The sequence below is a fragment of the Myotis brandtii genome, unplaced genomic scaffold (genome assembly GCF_000412655.1).
Source record: "Myotis brandtii unplaced genomic scaffold, ASM41265v1 scaffold223, whole genome shotgun sequence".
Taxonomy (NCBI): Eukaryota; Metazoa; Chordata; class Mammalia; order Chiroptera; family Vespertilionidae; genus Myotis; species Myotis brandtii.
Genome location: NW_005358369.1, coordinates 889997 through 910618, shown reverse-complemented (window position 1 = coordinate 910618; position 20622 = coordinate 889997). Strand labels below are relative to the sequence as shown.

General features: G+C 45.7%; 1 protein-coding gene across 1 annotated transcript in view; it reads left to right on the top strand.

The window, feature by feature from the left end:
* CLNK (cytokine-dependent hematopoietic cell linker) overlaps positions 1 to 20622 on the top strand; it is a 185571-nt gene that overhangs the window by 65400 nt on the left and 99549 nt on the right. The window contains exon 3 of the mRNA XM_014539628.1: positions 1227 to 1279. Within this exon, the coding sequence (XP_014395114.1) occupies positions 1269 to 1279 (11 nt within the window). The 5' untranslated portion in view covers positions 1227 to 1268. The remainder of the gene's footprint in view (positions 1 to 1226; positions 1280 to 20622) is intronic.

Below are 20622 nucleotides of genomic sequence, written 5' to 3'. Positions count from 1 at the left end.
ACCCCCGTCCTCCTCCCGGCCTGTGTGCCCGCCTTGGGCAGACTCTCCACAGTTGTGCTCTGTAAGGAAATGAGAAAAGACAGTAAAATGTAAGAAACAGAACAGCATATTTTCAAATTTTTAAAACCATTTTTTTGTCGCCAAGTATGAAAGGACTGCAGTTTCTTAAATGAAGTTTTTTATGGAAACTTTGAGCTGGAAGAGACCTAGAGGGACCAACCGGCTCATTTTCCAGGTGAAAAAAACCAAGGCCCTGAGCGTCCCAATGCCTCATTCAAGGCTGCAGGGTGAATGGCGGGGCAGGCAGAAAACAGCTCCCCTGGCCACCTGCCCAGGCCCCTGGCCCAAGGCAGTAATTCTCGGAGGGGACCGGTCCACCCCTTCCCCTGAGCCACTCGCGTGGGGAGCCGTCCATGAGCACAGACATACATCACCCATTCCGATGCAGCCTCAACACTAGCTCTTGCTGAGTTTGGCCCAAGGGAGGCAGTAGCAGGGGATTGGGGGGGGGGGGGTACGTATGAGATGGGGATTCTTGTTCCACCCACCGCAGCTCCTTCCCTGCGGGTCCCTGGGCTGAAGCCACCCCGTTCTCCTTCCATCAGCCCTGTCTCTGAGTCCCACTGGCTCCCCTCCCCCTGCCGGGCCCAGGGGTGGTAACAGCAGGTCTTGGTGTAGATGATATAAAGCTCTATTGGCTCCTCCCAGGGAGGGTCGCTGCCGCTGACTGGTAGGGTGAACGGGCTCATTCTCTCTCCTATGTGGGCGGACACCATCCCCGAATAAAATGCAGCTCCTGTGTGAAACAGTGTGAATGTGACTCCGATAAATATTTCATGGCAAAGTTTCACTGGAAGAGGAAACGCACCCCTTCCCTACATGCGCCCCAGAGCAGAGCCTGCATGCCCGGGGGAGGCGCACAATTGCCCGCCAGGGACACCCAGGCTGGGATGGGTCTCCCCGCTCCCACTCCCCGGGGCAGATGCGGGCAGATGCGGGCAGATGCGATGCTGGCTGACAGAAAGAGGACAGCCTGTCAGGGAGGAAGCCCCCGCCCCCACCCGCTCCAGAAATAAACCAATTTTCAACCTGGCTGGATTCGCTCTCCGTCGTTTCCTCTGAGCAGGCACCTGTATCCCATCTTAACAAGAAGCGACAGGAGCATGTTCGCCAGAATTAGAACATGACGTGTGAGGCCCACTAACGGTTTGCCGTTCTTTCCACAGGCTGAGCTGAGGGTCCCTCTCCTTCGCCCGGTGCCACAAGCTATGAACAGGCAGTAAGTACCTCTGTATCGCTGTGAAACTAAGGAAGGATGCTAATGCGCCCTCCCCCACCCCACCCGTGGGAAGGGCATTTCCAAGGTCAAGGCCGAACCTGAGAGGCCAGGGTCAAGGATGTGCACGTGGGAGTCAGTGATACCTTACCCGGTCCCAGCGTGCTTTTGGCGGGCAGGCCACTTGTCCCCCGGCACAGGTGTGTGCTTGGGGCAGGAATGAAGTCCCCAGCACCAGCATGCCCCAAGGGTGCCAGAAATATCACCCATCACTTCCCACCCCGTGTGAGGGGAGAACTAAAGGAACAGATGTCAGCACACGTGTTCCCACAGCAGAGAACCTGGATCTGGCCGCCTGGGGCAGGGATGGGGGCCTCAGAGGGAACCCTTAGAGGGTGTGCGTTCGGTATAGGATTTCCAATGTGTGCCTGACCTGGCCAAAATCTATCCGCTCCTGTTGTGTATAAATATAGTAAAACAAACAAACAAACAAAAATTGTAGGCCTCCAAGTTGTAAGAAATATTTACAGTGGGGGGAGGGAGCAAATGGAGAAAATCTGGGGTCCTGATTTTAAACTCCATCTGTGGCATTTGCTTTGTTTTGCCAACGGAAGGGTAGCGCTGTCCCTCTCCTCTGTGCGGAAGGAGAAGCAGAGGGCGCAGGGGGGCATCTAAGTTCCAACGGTTCATCTTACTGTAGAGCGGCCGGTGCTGGGGAAGGCAGCTACTCCTGCGGGTGTTGGAGAAGTTGCTTTACCCTCCCTCTGGGAAGCAGGGTCTGACCTGGGGAGGAAGGCTGCAGGTTTCTGGGTGGATTCCCAGGCCCAGAAGGACCCTGGTTACAGGGTAACCAGGCAATGCCCAGGTCTCCCCGGTGGGCACTGGGCACGGGGTGAGTGTCCAGAGTGACAGGGAGACAGCAGCCCCAGCATCAGGCTCCTCCGTTATAAAGAAGAATGAGAGCTGGCGGGTGTGGCTCGGTGGTTGAGCGTTGACCTATGAACCAGGAAGTCAGGGCACATACCCAGATTCCAGGCTTGATCCCCATTGTAGGTGGGGGGGTTGGTGCAGGAGGCAGCCCATCAATGATTCTCTCATCATTGATGTTTCTATCTCTCTCTCTCTCTTTCTCTCTCCCTTCCTCTCTGAAATCAATAAAAAAATACTGTAAAAGTGAAAAATAAAGAGGAATGAGATCTAGTCTCCCCTCCAAGAACACAACATGCATTAAGCAAGTCATTTTAGCATTATGTAAAAAGTGACCGAAAAGCTCCCCAAATGCTATGGAATCCAATGTCATGGATTCTAAGTTGCTCCTGAAATTGGTAGGCCATCTTGCATGAACTCTTCCTGTAACAAAGCCCACTGCTTCCCTAAAGATCCACCGGCCTCAATGACGATGCCCCATTCCTCCCAGCTCCTCCCAGCAGTGGGGGTGTTGGAGCAGAGCAGATAGGCTGCCCAGCCCCATTGGCCACAGGGCTGGGGAAGGGAGTGCGGCCCGGTTTCTGGGACCTCTTCATCACTAGGGACCTCTTCGTTACTCAGGGCAGCGCTGATAAGCAGTGTGGCGCTCAGCTCTGAGCTCAGCTCTGAGCGCTCTGGCAAAGATGGAGGTCATGAGAGTGATGGCCCTTGGCCTGGCCAGTGCTGCTTTGGGGACTCAGGAAGATGCTCTCACACACCCCGACTGGGGACGGACGGCAGAGCAAACACCCGCAAAGGGCCCAAGAGTAAACCATGCAGATTTCTTGTCATCTTTCTATATCTTTGTGTCATGTATTAAAATTTCAGGAAACCTACTTTTGAAACTCGTATCATTTCTAGTCATTCATTCAAGGGTACTGTTTCATATTATGAGTGATATATTATTAAATCTTCTTCAAAATCCCGGTGTTTAAAGGCTGGACTTATATACAGTTCATGATCCCGTACCCATAATTATGAAAGTCAAAAGGCTTCGAAGTGCTGAAAGATTTTTGTAACTAATTTGACAGCAAAACTGGACCTGCAAGAGGTGAAGTTACATGCGTTCTTTATTTCTCCCACTTAGCGGGAACGTCCACAAGTTTCACTGTGGAAATATGCGTGTGTTTTGACCAGGTGTTGCTCAAACCTTCCTGGGGATAGTCCAGAATATTCAGCACATGCACAGTATTACTTTTCCAAAACCCAAAACATTCTGAATCCCGGGGCCTGTGGAATTTGGATAGAGGGTGGACCTGCATTTTATCCGGTGGTTCATTTTATCTTGACCTTGGCGTTGGACATTTCAGTTGTGACCTATAAAGTTTTATGAGGCGGTTTTACTGCCAAGATTAAACTTAATACTCTGTGCCCTAGAAGTGGTGGAGTGGGCTATGGCACTACGGTCCCAGCACGCGATGGCGATGCCGTGTGTCCCGTCACATGTGACACAATCACGCTGTGAGAGTCTGTCATTACCTAGGAACACGGGTTCAATCAAAGTCTCTGACAGGAGCCTGGTATTTCTTGTCTTGCACCAGGGAACTGATCTTCTCTATTTATTTATTCTGGAAAGAGTTTTGATGCTAAAGAAAACATAATAGAGTATGAACGCCAGGAGAGCCTCAGAGGTGTGGAGTTCAAGATCCTGCACATGGTTTTAACAGCTTTATGAGAGAGAATTGAGACCCTTCTTGAACACCTGACAAAGGGCTGGCGACCTTCTGAGACAGTGGGTTAGGAGAGTGTAAGTTCCTGTCTATATTGACATCTGGAAAGCCAGCCTCGGGCAGTGTTAACATTGACCCCATGCATTTTGCTCAGCAAATGATAACAACACTTCCCAGCAACACTACCCCACGTGACTGCTGTGTCTAGTGAGAATGAAAGAGGGGAGAGGACACAGTATCCCCCAGGCCAGGCACTCTGCAGGCTCACCACTCAGGGCCCACACCCCTCCCAGGTCACCACATCAGACCCCTCCTCTGGATAACACTGTCCCCAACTCAGAGCCACTTCTCTCTGACTCCCAACGCCATGGTCTTGTGCCCCATGGAACTGCTCCACGATGATCAGGAACATCACCCTGGTCTATCGCTCATCAGTGATGCATCCCCAAACTGAACGGCTGTTTTGCTTTGAGAGGCCTATTTCTTCTTTGAAACCTTGCACAACCAAAGTCACTCAGTTGCTCAGTGGGAATGGGTGTCAGTTCTTCTAAAAAATGTCCAGCTCTTCAATGATAAAGATAATTTTTTAAAGGGCCCAGCTCAATGTCCAACTCAATGCCCCATAAACACTCCCCTCACTGTATCTGCGTGGCAAGACTCCTCATAAACTCAGGTCATTATTTCCCTTCAGGATGAATGTGAACAACCCCTGCCTTTGACCTCAGGGAGTGACTGCATTTCAATTTGCAGCGATTAGTAAGTGTAAATCCCACAGACTCTTGGGGAAACGAAGCACCCGGATTTCAGCATCCTGAGATCAGAGGCTGGCCCCCGGCAGAGTAGTCAGTGTGACCACCTTGCTAGTCACCCAGAGGTCATTATGAACCATCTCTCAGTCCAACCAGGCCTGTCCTCTGCTGCTATCAAAGCACATTCCTAGGATTCAGCTCCGTGGTTGGCTGGCAATTAAAAAGCGCCAAGCTGAGAGAGAGCAAAGCTGAGACATGGGCGAGAGTCTGCCAGGGGCTGCAGACATGGCCGGGGGACCTGTGTAGGAGCAGCGGGTGTGTTCAGCCCCGGACCTCAGGAAGAGGGGCAGTGCTGAGGGCAGGGAGGATCGGAAGATCCCCTCCTTCTCGCTCAACAGCAACACTGCCCACTGGGGAGGGAACTCGCTGGCTTCCCTCTCTCCACTACTTGGGAAACTTCCCACTGAAAACAGGTGTCTCCTGCCGGCTGTCCACAAGGTTGGCCTTCTCCGAATTATGGCCTTTCAAAATGTCACAAAGAATAAAGAAGGCCGTGACTTACTTCAGTGTTTGAGTTTGTTATCATATAAGTAATGCCCTTCACTGTAGAAATTTAAAAAATATATACAAAGAAAAACTGCCACTACTCAAAGCACTGAAAAGCCATCAGCATCGTGGGATACATCCTCGGAGACTTCCCCATACAACTATGCATCCCATTTGGTCTCAGAACTTTAATATATCATCAGTATCTTCCAATGTTCCTCAAGTCATTTTTATAGCCATGCAATCTCCCATCATTTAGGCGTCTCGTGTTTTATGTTCTTCCACTGCTAGGATACAACACAATTCATGGAATAATTTGACAAGTTCTATTAATATAATCATGTCTAAATGTTAGGATGCTGTTTTATTACCTGGTAAGAAGCAAAACCAACCACCCCAGGGACTCTTTCTTATAAGCCAGGCCAGCGTTTGGAGAACCCGACCCACAATGACAGTTTATAATGATCACGTAGTATTTGAAGATGTACCTGTATGGAGAAAGTGGAAATGAGGTCCAGCATATATGATTGGGGACCCCATGGAGGCCATTCTACCTTCCGTGGACCCCACTCTCCCCCACAGATAAGAGAAGGAAAAGAGCAAAGTTGATGTCAGGAAAACCTTTGGTCGTGTCCAAATGCACCAGATACCAAAAAGTGAAAAGGTTTCTAAAACTTTTGGGATGGATATGATTTGGAGCCAGAATCAGGAAGTCCTGGAAAATGTATTCATCAGAAAGAGGAAAGGGGATTTCCTGGAGGCCTATCTGCCTGGAATTTCAGAATTCCTGGTGAAGGGAGACAAGGTCACAATCGAGAGCCTAGGAGATGTGATCACAGGCTAAATATTAAGCAGCAAACTTACGAGTGTCTCCTGTATTGTTCTCCGTTCTTGCCTTCCACCTTCTGCATTATTTGGGTGGAGGGGACATTTTTCAAGACACATATTTTAAGAGCTTAAAGAGGATTGTGTTGAATTAACCCAAGAAAGGAGGTATTTCAGTCAAACATTTATTTAACTCCCTTGGTGAGGAGGCCAAATGTTTGGTGATAAAGAGTGTGAGCTCTGGGGTGATCTAATCAGAATACCAGCTCTGCCACACACCAGCTGTGATGTTTTAGGCACTTATTTAGCCTCCCTGGGCTTCATTCTCTCTATCTACAAAATGGAAATAGTAATAGTAATTGTTGCAAAGACTTGCTGAGAAGATTAGGGACAATAACAGCAATGTCTTTAGCTCTAGCTCTGCGTCCGGCACAGAGGTAGCTCTGCACAGGTGTTGCCACAGAGCACACTCTCTAAGGATGGTACAATATCCCACCCCACATACTCGGTGCCATGGGACCTGGATGCTCCCACTCGGAGGTGGATCTATTTCTCCGCCTCTTTTACCTTGCATGGGCCCGTGACAGTACTGAGCGATGGAACAGGACAGAAGGGACACTGTGCTGTGTCTTGGTGGAGGCTTCAGCACCGAGACAGCTCTGCTTCCTGCCCTTGGAAGCAAGTTTCCCCCGTCTTGGGCTGTGACCACCATGCTGTGAGAAGCCCAGGCCATGTGCAGAAGCCCAGGAGGCCATCTCCTGGTGGAGAGACAGGAAAGCCCAGGGGCAATGGGCACCAGACATGAGGCGAGAGCCAGCCGGGCCTTTAGCCCGGTCCAGCTTGGAGATGACCACCTGAACACAATAGTAGGAGAGAACCTGAGAGGGACCCATCCAACTGAGGACCAGAAGAGACCTACATAAATGGTGTTCCTAAGCCACTGCTCTGGAGGGGAGTGTGTTTCAGGAAGCGATGACGGGGACAGATACTGTCTGCAGTTTTCATTATCATCTCAGTTATTACTTCCTGCAGGACCTTTGCTGCTAAATAGTTAGGATGCAAGTTAGAGATTCATATGACTTGATATTCCACCTTGAGGAACATTCATTCTAGATGAGAATGGCAATGAATAAATAAAGAACTAATAGTGGATAAGTAGGGTCTGTGTTCCAAGTGTGTGCAAACTGCTAAGGGGACACAGAGGAGTGAGTGGTTAGTCTCTTTGGGGACAAATCTTGGAGAATGGCGTGGTGGTCTTAGAAGAGACAGCTTCACAGAGGAGGTGACAGCTGATCTGAGCCTGGTGTAGATGTTACCAATGAGATGTTACCAAGCAACAAACGAAGGAGAGAGCAGGGATAGACTTTCTTACATAATTACTGCAGCTGGAAAGACTCCGTCAGGACTTATATAAAAGGCAACATCAAATTGACTGACAACTTGGATTTTGTTGCTTAAAAATTGATTCTAAGACAACTTATGATCAGTGGGGGGGGGAGGGGGGGGGGTTATTGCCCATATCTCTTCATGGACAGGGAAGAGAAGGAGCTGCAATTCATAACCAGAAAGAGTATGAGGCCTGAATTTGGGCTGTGATGTTTCAAATCTAGTGTTGACAGAATGCTTTGGCTGCCCTGCAATGCTGCCTTTTGGATAGGCGGCAATTAAGGGCATTTGTTGTCACTGTTGTTTGAACAAAACTTTCCTGAATTCTACACCTAGGTCAGCTTCTGTGGAGTTTTCTAAGGGTTCTATCAGCAAAGATTCAAGGAGTGTTATGAGGGGGGGAGGGAAACATAAAGTCTCTCTCTGCCATCTCCGGCAATGTTTTATTTTTTCCCTTTATTTTCTTCAATTGCTTTAAATATTGATTTGAAATAAAAGAATCATCATAAAATATGCATAAGGTGTAAAGAACAACAAAACCATTTGGATATGTGGGCTCGTTGTCAGGTTTTCAGAATGACCATTACTTTTGAAGTTCTCATCCATCCTTCTGTGCTCAAAGCTTCTCACGCCCATAGGGAGCGACTGTCCTGAATCCTGTTAACCATTCGCCCACTTTTATTTTTTATTTTACCACATATGTTGGTATCATTTAAAATAATATGTTTGGCTTTGCTTGTTTCTGAACTTTAGGCCAAAAGAATCATGCTGAGGGGTATAGTTTGTGCCCAGACAACCTGGGTTTTGACAACTGGTTCCACCAGGTATGAGCTGGGAGATCTTCACAAGTTAGTTAGCACCAGCGTGCCTGTCTTCTCAACTGCAGGACAGAAATCATAACAATGCCTATTTTGTGGTGTTCTTGTGAAGACTCGGTGAGCTCATAAGACATTTAGAACAGTTCCTCGGATGTAGTGTGGGCTCTGGTTATTAGCCATTAACATTCTACTATCTGTTTAATGACCACCCCAATTTACTTCCCAAAGATAACCCATGATATTGTGGATTGCCGTAATTCATTCAATTTCATGGCTACGTAATATAGCCATAGGTGCATATAATATACTATTTATTTCTCCACTGTCAGTCAACAGACATTTGGGTTGTTTTCCAGATTGTGCTTAGCCCAGTGCTGGTGGGAGAATTCTAGTTTGTGTCTTGGAGCATATATTCACGAGCATCTATGTAGACAGGTATATTCTCTGGATTGACCTTCCTGGGGCACAGAGTGTGTCCGCCTCCAACTTTACTAGGCAATGTCACAGTTTCCAGAGCGATCAGGTCCTTTCACATTTCCACACGTGTGTGTAAGTGACCCAGTTGCTTCATGACCTCATCAACCCTCGGTGCTGGCAGCTTTAATCTTTACCAAATTGATGGGTGGTTTTAATTTACTTTTTGTTGACTCTGGATGTGCTTCAGCATCTTTTCAGATATTCATTAGTCATTACATTTTGTTTTCATCTGCACAACGTGCTTGTTTAAATCTTTTGCCCACTTTTCTGTCAGTTTTTTTGTGTTTTTCACAGTGATGTGCATGAGTTATTTATTTATTCTGGACACTTTTCTCAGTTTGTGACTTGGGTTTTCATTCTATTTTGTTGTTTTCTTGGGTGATCACAAGTTTGAGGCAGTTGAGCATATCCAACTTTTCTTTATGATTTGTTGATTTTGTGTATTGTTGAAAGAAGCCTTCCTTCGTACCCTGAGATCGTTAAGATAGCTTCCTCTATTAAATTCCAGACAGCATAAAACTTGCCTTTGACTATTAGGCCTTTAATCAGTCTGGTGTTGATTAATTTGTGTATGATATGAAGTGGGGAGGATCAATTATTTTACACAGATAAACAATTTACTCAGTGCCATAAATCAAAAAGTCTATCCCTTCTCCACTGATCTGCAGGGTCAGCTCAGTCACAAACTGAGTTTTCCTACCCAGGAGGATCATGCTTTGAGCTTTCTCTTCTGTGCCATGATTACAGTATCTACCCCAAGTTAATTACACAAGCCCTAATTAGTATAACTTCATAGTAATTCATGATATATGAAAAAGTTACAATCCTCGTCTTGTGCTTCACCAATAAATTGGCTCTTAAATGTTCAGTCTCTAATGTAAATATTAGGATCACACACACACGTACACACACACACCACCTTTTGGGATTTTATTGAAATTACTTTGAATCTATAGATAAGTTTGTAGAGAAATGGCATCTTTATATTGAGTTTTCCAGTTCCTGAAAATATTCTATATCGAGAGAAAGGAAAACAAAAACCTTCAACATAATCCCGTAATGTGTTGTCAATTTTCTCCCCAAAGGACTGGACATTAACATACTTTGAGAGATTTGTTTCTAAGCACTTTACATATTTTAAGGACATTGTCAATGTTAAAATATCAAAGTTTTATTTTTTCATGTTTGCTGTTGGTGTAGATGTTTTTAAGCATGATGTATCCAGCAAACTTGTTAAATGCTTTACCAGTTCTAATGAGTTGTCAGTTTATTCTTTTGGGTTTAGTATGCAGATAATAATGCCATCTGTAAATAATTGAATTTTATTTCTTACTTTCCATTTTGTATATTTTTCTTGCCTGCTGCCACTAGTTAGGAACCTGAAAACACTGATGAATTAGGGTGGTGATAGCAAGCAGCCTTGTTCCTCATCTTAAAGGGACTGCTTTCAATGTGTCAGCAGGAAACTTGAGACTTGTTTTCTGATTTTGGTAGGCTGAGACCCTAGGTTACCAAGAGTCTTTTTTTTAATTAAAAACATGCATTAAATGTAATCAATATTTTTTCTGTATTGAGATGATTATATATATGTTTTCCTTCCCCTTCTAATGAAATGACATATCAATGGATTTTCTAACACTAAACAAAAGTTGAATTTCTGGGATAAATACTACTTGGTCATGACATATTAATTTTTAGAATATTGATACAATGAGTCATGAAGTAATATTAGTGAGAAGGCCCTATAATTTTTTTCTCCTGCTCTCCTCATGGGGTATTGGCATCAGGAATGCATTAGCCTCATCAAATGAGTTAAAGAGTACTTCCCAATTTTCTATTCTCAACAAGAGATTGTGTAATGGGGAATAATCTGTTCCTTTACCAATAATACTGTCTTACACTGGTATTTCCTTAGGGGAAGGTTTACAATCATTGATTCAGTATCATTGTTGGTTATAGAAAGATATTCATTTTTACTATTCCTACATGAGTAATTCTTGTTGTTGTATGTTTTTTCTAAGTATTTGTTGATTCACTAATATTCTCTTATTATTTTAACCTCTCTTGTGATTTATACTTCCAGGTTGAGCATTATTTTCTCTCTGAACCATAGAATTATCTTTCTACACTCTTTTGCTAACCCCTACTGTTGTTGAAAAAATCAATGATCAATCTGCTTGACATTTTTTTGAAAGTCATAGTCCTTTTCCATCTGCATGTCTATAGCATCTTCTCTTTGTCTCTGGTTTTCTGCAGTTTCACTAAGATGTGCCGAGGTGTGGATTTCTTTATATTTATCCTGCATCGGACATCCTCATTCTCTGTTTTGATGTTTTCACTGTTTCTGAAAAACTTTTATCTTAAAGTGTCGATAACATTCCCTCCACGTTCTGACTGGCTTATTTTGCTTAGCATAATGCTCTCTAGGTGCATTCATGCTGTTGCAAATGGTAAGAGTTCTTTCTTATTTACAGCAGCATAGTATTCCATGGTGTAGATGTACCACAGTTTTTTAATCCACTCATCTTCTGATGGGAAGCCTCCTTTTTTTAATTTAAACATAAATATACACTTGGTTTATATATTTTTCCTGATAAATATAAAGACTGAACAGCTGATTTTGTTGTCTATTATTTCTTTCATCTATTACTTTGGTGCTTTGTTATTTTAATGGTTTTCTGATTTTATGGGTATGCTCATTTTCCATAGAAATTAATCTGTGGGAATTCTTGAGGCCTGGGTTGAAGATGAGCTCCTCCAGACGGGATCATGTTTGCTTCTCTCAGGTGCTTGAATGAAAAAGAGGACTCACTGACCTCCTACTGAGCTGGTGTGGCTCAGTTGGTTGGGTATCATCCTGTGCTCCGAAAGGTTACAGATTCAATTCTCAGTCAGGGCACATGCAGAGGTTGTGGGTTCCACCCCCAGTAGGGGGTGTGTAGGAGGAAGCTGGTTGATTAATGATTCGCTCTCACATAGATATTTCTCTCTCTCCCTCTCCCTTCCTCCCTTCCTAAAACTTAATTAAAAAAAAAAGAAAGAAAGAAAAACAGGATTCATTTACTCTGAATTCTCAAGTTAAAGGCTTTTAGACAACCTAGGCTGATAACCCACATGTATTTATAAATTCTCAGAGAAAAAATATTGCCCCCTTTTCTGCACCAGTGCTTGAGTGGGGAAGGCAGGCTGAGCTCCAGTTCACTCTTACATTATAGCACTTAGAGCCCAGTTTTATACGGGTCAGGGTCTCCCACTAGACTCCAGACTTCAGAATATTTGAGCTCTTTTTCAAGTCCACTGTGTTCTCTAAAGCTAGGATAAGCAAAGACCATTTTTCCCTGTGGGACCAGTGCCACCAACGGGAAAGCAAACTTCAGTGATAGACTTTTGTCCCTGGGTTCTCACCTTTATTTAAATTTTGGGCTCCCTGAGCAGTCCTTACTCACCAGCAATTATGGCAAAATCTTAGAACTGTTTCCTATGAAAGTTTCAGCCAGGATATCCAGTTCATCAGCTACAAGAAATGGAAGACATTCTCCCTATGGAATGAATTTTTTAAATTGTACTTTGAGAAAATTTTAATGAGAAATAGGATAAAAAATTCTCCAGGTTGTCAGTTTCATGAGTGATGTTCTTATTTTTACATAAAGAAAATTAATGCATTCCTATGATTGGTGTGTTCTTCACTTAATGTGACTCATCGAAGTTTTGCAAATGCTCATTCAATGAACATGAATTAAGCTCTTACTATACGCCAGACTTTGTACTATTCATATTTATATACATTACTTTATTAGATTTAATCTTAAGAAATAAAGGATTCAAGGGCCAGCCTATACATTAAAATGAAAAAAAAACAGTATCATTCAGCAGTCTGTGAAGAGCTATTGCTGCTCGTCGTGTGCCCAGCAATATTAATAGATCCATATATGTACTGCCAATTAATCTTTATATGCATGAATGAGCAGTAACATAAATAAACCTGTCAATGAATAAATCTAAAATACATGAACAGCCTCATGTGCTGCTATGGAATGATATGGAGATGGGGCTCCAAAATGAGATTAGAAGACTGTCATCTCTCTGTGCCACTGTTTCTCAGATCAGGAGAAAATAAGACACCACCTCATGGAATAAGGCATTAAGTGAGATAATGTATGTAAAAATCATCCATGTAGATCCCTTCTCCCTCTTAGTCAATCAACTTGCTAGATAAGGATTCCGTGATATAATGTGTGTAAAGTAGGTGGGAAATGCCTGGCATCAAGTGCCCCTTCAGTGTTAGTTCTTTGAAGCTCGTAAGACAGTAAGAGCTTTAGCATTTAGTGACGTTTGGGACTCAGACAAATCGCTCAGTGTCCTCATCTGTAATCCTCACAAGATTGTGGTCCCATGATGTCCCTGGAGGTAATATGTAGAAGTTTTAATCAGTTTAATGAGACCAAAAGGATGTGGCATCTCATTATATGGTAATTTGTACGATGAGATGTATTGCTGAGATCAGTGACAAGGTGAGGAGCAAGTGAGATACAGAACATGACAGCATCAGAGAGAGATCACAGCAGAACAAGTGGACTTGGCACAACTGGATGCAGTGAATTGAGCGCTGCCTTAGAATCTGGAACCCCGGGTTTGCATTTGGAATCTGACCATGCCGGCCTTCCAAGGATCACAGCAGGAGCACCTGTGGGCTTCAGGGCAGTTAGCATGTCTGTGTTCATAATGTATCTGCGTTGCATTGCTGGCACCTAGAATGTGTCTCATGTGAATCAGCTGAATGCATATATGAAGTACTTTTTTATAGCTAACCACCTGCTCTGTGGCATGGTGATTAGAACTATCCTTCAGAATTATTGGGAAGACATCCCCTAGCACATTGTAGGTTCTTGCTATAGAGTACTTCTCTCCCTACACTGCTGATAAGAGACTCACCTCTGTATTGTAGGTGAATTTAACATGGCCTTTCCTAGGAGTCCCACCATAAACTAAGTGGCCTCCCAATTTCCAAAAGGCTCTGTCTTAAATTGCCCTCCCCGCTTCCTCCTCCTCCTGCTCCTCCTTCTTTTCCTCCTCCTCTTTCTCAACTTCCCTTCTTTCCCCTCCTCTTTCTCTTTGTCTTCCTTCTCCTCCACCTTCACCTTCTTCTCTTACTACTTCTCCTCCTCTTTCTCTTCCTCTTCCTCCTCCTCCACCTCCCCTTTTTCCTCACTGGAATTCATAATAACAAACAAAAGAAAAAGAAACAGTTTCTAATAATAACACTCAAGTTACAAAAGGGACAGTTGTCTAGTGATTTCCCAGCCCTAAAAAAAAATTTCAAATTCATAATCTGCCAGTTCAGGTGCCATATATAAAATAGTCAGATAGGAGAAAGGAATGGAAGACTTTGAAGATTCTTCCACCAGCCTGAGAGTATGACTGTAGTTTATGCTAAGTTTCCACTTTTCACCAAAGAGTCATAGAGAAAAGTGGTTGAGAAAAGAAATGATCTCTTGATGGACAGAAAATGTTTGGTGGTAAATTCAAGGCCAGCCTAGGATAAGCCATGTCTCCTGTGCATCACACATAACCTGGATCCAACCAGTAGGTGCCAAGAAAGCAAGACTCAGTCAGCCCTTCCCCAAAGTGCCAATGCTGTATGGCAAACCCATGAGGTACACAAATGACAATTCTATGTGAGAAATGCTGGAATTGACAGGTATACAATGTTCAGTGATGATAACAAAATTATTGTAGAAAAATCTGCCTGGGGATATGGAGAAAGGTCCAGGAAAGCTACCTTAGGAACATTTTTCTTCAGTGTAGTCTTGACAACAAGACTCTTACATGGCCACCACCCATATAACCAGACCCATGGCCTTGAAAATAATGCTGGGATTGACCCAGTCCCTCTAGAAACATCTACATAAAGTTGATCCTACTGGGCAATAAATAGAAATCGTGGTTTGAACGTTGGCTGTTTGGGCTCCTGTGAGTCATAGAGAGTTTCATTTGCCCATGAAAATACTCGACGTTTTATGCACAGGAAATAGGAAGAAGCGGGTGAGAGGAGGCAGCCTTTCTCCAGCACTAGCATGGCTCAAAAGAGACAGGCCCTCTTCATCTTGATTTTGCATGTGCATGGGAATCATGCTGCTGCCCAGAAGCACAGAGCCTGGTTCTGCCTCCTCCACTCTGTCTTCCACCATCCCGGTTCATTGTCAGTGAACAACCTTCTTGACCTAATAATTTGCTTGGGCACATCTGCTCTACAGCGGATGATGTATCCCAGAAACCTGTCATTGGACCATTGCACTTTGCACCTCAAGTCTTGGGTCTATTTGCCGAGCTGACACATAAGTGCACAGACTGTCTCTTCTTCTAAAGCTCTCTGGTTTTAAAAGTGAACCTTAACCTTGCAGAGTTCAACCTCGAATTTGCTTTGAGTTGTGTTCTGCTTTAAGAAAGTATTTGCCTGGCAGGTGTGGCTCAGTGGTTGAGCATCGACCTATGAACTAGGAGGTCATGGTTTGATTCCCAGTCGGGGCACGTGCCTAGGTTGCAGGCTTGATCCCCAGTGTGGGATGTGCAGGAGGTGACTGATCAATGATTCTTTCTCATCATGGATGTTTCTCTCTCTCTCTCTCTCTCTCTCTCCCTTTCTGAAATTAATCAAAATCTATTTTCCAAAAAAAAAGAAAGAAAGCATTCACATCTGTAATACTTTCAAAAATAAAGATAAAATTTTTAAAAAGAATTAAACATCAAATAAAAGTTAAGTTCTACCAGAAAAAAAAGCATTTAGGTTAACAGAAATGCAATGAGAATGTGAAATTTTCAAAACGGATATCTATACATAAACTATAATATGTGGGGGGCTGTGCATGGGCATGTGTGAGTGTCCACCTGTGTGCCATTTTTAAAGTGCCCAATACGTCCTGCTACCACCATTCTGTGATAAGATCATCCTAAGGATTAAATGAGGCTTAAATATAGTGTTGTCTCCAAAGTTAGGCTGTTAAGTATGTAAACTCAATTACATCTGACTTCCACACTTGTGTCGCTTGCACTTAACCTTGCTGATTTATGAGGTTCCATCCTCAGAAAGGAGAGGAATTGGCATTTCAAGAGGCGTGCAGAATGAGAACAATGAAGTTAAAGTCCCCTGGTGGCACATTATTCATCTGCATAATTCATCTGGTGATTCTATTACAGGCCAGGCCCCAGCTAGACACTGGAGTCGGTGACACGAACACACTGTCCCTCATGTGTCTTCATGCCCATCGTTAGCTGTTAGGTGCCATGACAGGGGACAGCACAGGGTGCCTGGATGGGAAAGGAGACGCCTCCCTCGGGCTGGAGCAGATGCGAGGAGGGGGCGGGGGGTATGTTTGGAGAGTTTTGTTTCACCATTCACCCACTCCCCTTCATGACCCAGGTCTTGCAGCACTAGTCACAATAGTGAGGATGTGGAAACCACCTCAATGTCCATTGATGGATGAATGGATAAAGGAGATGTGGTAACAGAATATTATTCACACACAAGAGAATATTATTCATCACACACCCCCATCCACAGCCGTAGCAGGGTTTGGACTCTGTCCCGAGGTCCCTGGGGATCCACTGGAGCCAGGATGATATCTGCAGGAAGTTCACCTTCCATCCGCGGGAACTCTTGTTTCTGCCGACGTCATGCTGAGCCCTCGGTGCAGACCCAGATTGAGTCAGTGATCTCCACGTCAGGACCCATCGGGTCCTCTGTGCCTCCCCCGAGTCTTCCGCTCCGACTGGCATGACGTCAGTAATGTCACTGCAGCTGCTCATGTCCCCATGCCTGACCTCCACCTCCAGGGCCCTGTGAACCCCCACTGTGAGCTCCCCGCCACAGGACCCCAGCAAAGCTGCCAGCTTCCCACCCAGCCAGGAGGCCAATTCCTTTCTACTTAGGAGTCTAAAGCAGGTTTGAATGCGCAATCTTATTCCCCTGGAGCTTAAGACACCCAAGGCAAACATGCATTTTGATCTACTACTTGATTTCATTTTCCACATGAAAAGTAGCCCTGACATGCTCAGAGTTGGGGGAGTGGGTGGGCAAGCTTCCAGGGGCAGCTGCAGTGCCCACCCCCCTCCTCGCTGTAGCAAAGGTCTGCCTCTGAAGCTGGAATCACAGGCTCCCAGGTGAGCGCTTCCTGCTGGCTTCACGCATCTGCTTTTCATCTGCCTGTAAGTGGGTTTCGCGTTGCTGTTTATAGTTCTTGCTACAAGGACAGTTCTGGGAAAGCAGGAGCCCGCTGCGCTGGGGAGGGGCAGCGTCCTGAGGAGGGAGAATAGAAAAATAGTAACAGCTCCTGCTGGGACCGCTGTGGAGTCTCCTGACATGAACTGACCGCCGAGCAATAGGGTTCCTATCGGATGAGGGAGTGGAGGCGGGTGATGTTTATGCCGCTTGTTTAGGGTGCACAGCAGTGAGCAGTAGGGGAGGGATTGTGATGCATGAGGGGGTGAATGTGTGTGTAACAGAAAGATGGAGACGCAGAGACCTTTCAGACGTCCTCTAAGAACTCCAGTTTGGCCTCTGCCCATGCCTGTGCCCTGGACAACCACATGGCAGAGCTTCCAGAAGCCAAGCGCTTCCTCATCGCCTTGTAGATGCCAGTGCTGCGGACTCTGACGACTGAAGAAAATAACCCATTAAGCTGTGAATGGGAGGTCATGCATGAAGGGAAACAGAACCTGGGTTTCAGGAATTGGGCGGTTCTGGATTGGGTCTCAGGTATCGCACTTTATATGGGACGTGGGAGAAGTAGCTTGTCATCGCTGCACCCCACGGCTGCACCTGGGAAGTGATAACAATGTCCTTCTCCTTCGTGAGAGGAGACAGGGAAAGCCCCCGGGGGCCCATCGGGAGGAACTTCTGTGATAGAGGAAGTGCTCTTGACCTGGACCATCCAGTACGGCAGCCCTCCACCCGGTGCGGAGACTGAAACCTTCACATGTGACCAGTGCAACTGAGAAACTGAATCTTTTGCTTTTAATTTATTATAATTTAAGCCACCCCAGGAGTCTGCGGCTGTTGTGTTGGACAGAGAGGCTCCAGAACCTACACATTCATGGTCTCGTGTGTTCTCCATGACAGCGTTGAGGTACATGATGCAGAATGTCTTTTCTCGTTTCATTGATGAGTACACTGAGTCTCGGAGGGGATCCTGTTACATCTCCCAGGGCACGTACAGGGTCAGCTGGCTCCCGAGCTGGGGAGCTGCACGTGGGGAGTGAGAGGCAGCCCCACCCACCCGGCCTGCAGGGCCCAGGCACACCTGAAGGCGAGGCGGGCACCGGCCGAGCAGGGGAAGTGCTCTGCACAATGAGCCAAAGCCACTGACAAAGTGTGATTCATTGTGTCAGCACTGCGGCACCTGTCCAAGCCATTTCCCATCAGTGTTTTTTTTTTCGCTGGCGGTGAGGCTCCGAGCCATCCAGTCTGTTTCAAGCAGCCTCACTCGGTAGCGTAAAAAAAAGAGCCTGGGTTCTGTGTGTAAGCGTGGCTCACTGGTGCTCAGGAAATGCCTCTTTTCAAAAAACTGTTTACTTTCCAATTACAGTTGACATGCAGTGGGATATCCGTTTCAGACGTACAGCTGCGTGACTGGCGTGGGAATCTGCTGCTGGACTGTTTTGCATTGGCCAGAACTGAGTGTAACTCACCAGAGCAACAGCATTCTAGAAATTTCTTCAGTGTAACAGGGTTTGGCCTTGAGATATACAGGCATTCCTGTGGGTCTGGAAAGCATCTATTATGGTCTAAACCAGCGGTTCTCAACCTGTGGGTCACAACCCCTTTGGCGGTCAAACGACCCTTTCACAGGGGTCGCCTAAGACCATCCTGCATATCAGATATTTACATTACGATTCATCACAGTAGCAACATTACAGTTATGAAGTAGCAACAAAACTAATTTTATGATTGGGTCACAACATGAGGAACTGTATTTAAAGGGCCAGAAGGTTGAGAACCACTGCCTCATGGCTTACAATCTCCTGCCGGCACACCCAATGCATGATAGGGAAGCTGTCTCCATACCTTTGAGTGTTGTAGTCTCTCTTGCCACACCTCATGCCTCAAGGTCCATTGAGGTGGTATCTACTTATACAGCTTCCTAGGGCTGCTGTGACAAATCACCACAAGTTTGGGAGGCTTAATGCACAGAAATTTATTCTCTCACAGTTCTAGAGGCCGGAAGTCCGAAATCAAGGTTGTCAGCAATTCTTGACATTCCTTGACTTGTGGCTACATCACCCCAATGTTCTCTCTGTGGGCCTATCCCTGTACTGCTTCTCCTCTTCTTGTAAGGACGCTACTCATATTGGATCAAGGGCCAATCCTCCTTCAGTAGCTACTCAACTTACATCTTCTTTACATCTGCAAAGACTCAATGTATCTTCTTGGAGGACACAATTCAACCCAGACCCCTGCTTGAGAAGTCTCCCCAGTGCCCTCTGTGTTCTCTGGGCCACATGCCACGTACCATGAGTATGGTCTTCATCGTAGTGTGGGCGCTAGTGGTTTGCACATATCTTTTTCCACCTTGTGAGCAGGGACAATGGCAAATGTCCCCTTTGCATCCCCTCTCCGCCCCCCCAGCAGCATCTCATGATGCCTGATGCTCCTCAGAGCAGGCTAGTCTGGAAAAAAGAACTTGAGCTTCAGAAACAGATCTTCCTTTGAACTACAATCCTGCCACCTCCTAGCCATGTGCCTTTGGGCAAGATATTTAACCTCTAAGATTTCCAGTTTCTTCATCTTTAAGATGATTATGATAACCCGACCAAACCACCTGCAAGCCACAAAAGGAATGTATTCTCTTCCAAAGAATGCCCGGTCTAACTGCGCCTTTTAGCACAGTCCCTTCCAGCGAGTGTGCTCTCAGAGCTTTCATTAACTCTAACGACCTCCACTAATTTGAATGAACCTGAAGGGAAACATCACATTGTTCCCCGGAGCTCTGGACCTGAGCAAAAAAAGCTTCAGAAGGCTGAGCAGTGACAGGTATTTCACAAAACCCAAGTTTGATTGGAAAGCTGGAAACGCAGAGGCACCTCTGAGAAGCAGTGAGGCAACTGAAAGTACTTAAAGTAATTAGCGCTAAGAATGCACAGTGATTTGCAGAGCGGCAGAGCCCTGTAGGCAGAATCCGGGCCGTGCGCTATTTTCTCTTCCATGAGATCAAATGTGGACAGGTAGAAAGCGTCAAGCTTGACTTGCCAGCGAAATGACAGGCAAATGCAGTAAATAGAACTAATTAACTTCAGCTTGATTCCCCAGCTTACTAAGAGCCTGGTGTGCATAGGGAGCTGGCAGGGAAACCCTGGGGTCTCTGGACCTGCCCACTGACCCGGGGACAATGTGTAAGACACCTCCCCACGTGACTTCCCCGGCATTTCCTTCCATATCCGAAGCCTCCTGTGGGCCACTCTTTCAGGGAAAATATTCAGTCTTCCTCCTTTGGTCTCTTCTCAGTGTCCCCTCTTTTCTTAGAGGCCTTCCCTGGAGGATCTAGTGGCCTCCAGCTCCCTTCTATGAAATCTGGCACCTTCAAGAAACAAGTGTGGCCAAGGAGAGGGAGCGCCACCCAACAATGAAGGCAGGGCTCAGGCCAAGACCTCCAGTCTGGATCCAGCTGTACCCCTGTGGTCTGGGAAGGTGACTGCATTACTCTGGGTCTCATTTTCCTTGTCTGTAGAATGGGAATTCTGATTCTGATCTCACCCATTGTCTCAAGTATTTATGGGAATATGTAAACACAGCCCATAGCCATCACCTTTATGGGAAAGACCACCCAACAGTGCTTAACCTCTCCCATTGCTACCAATAACGGAGAGTTGACACAGGGCCAATACTACATGTGAAACATGACACTGTCTAGTACTTC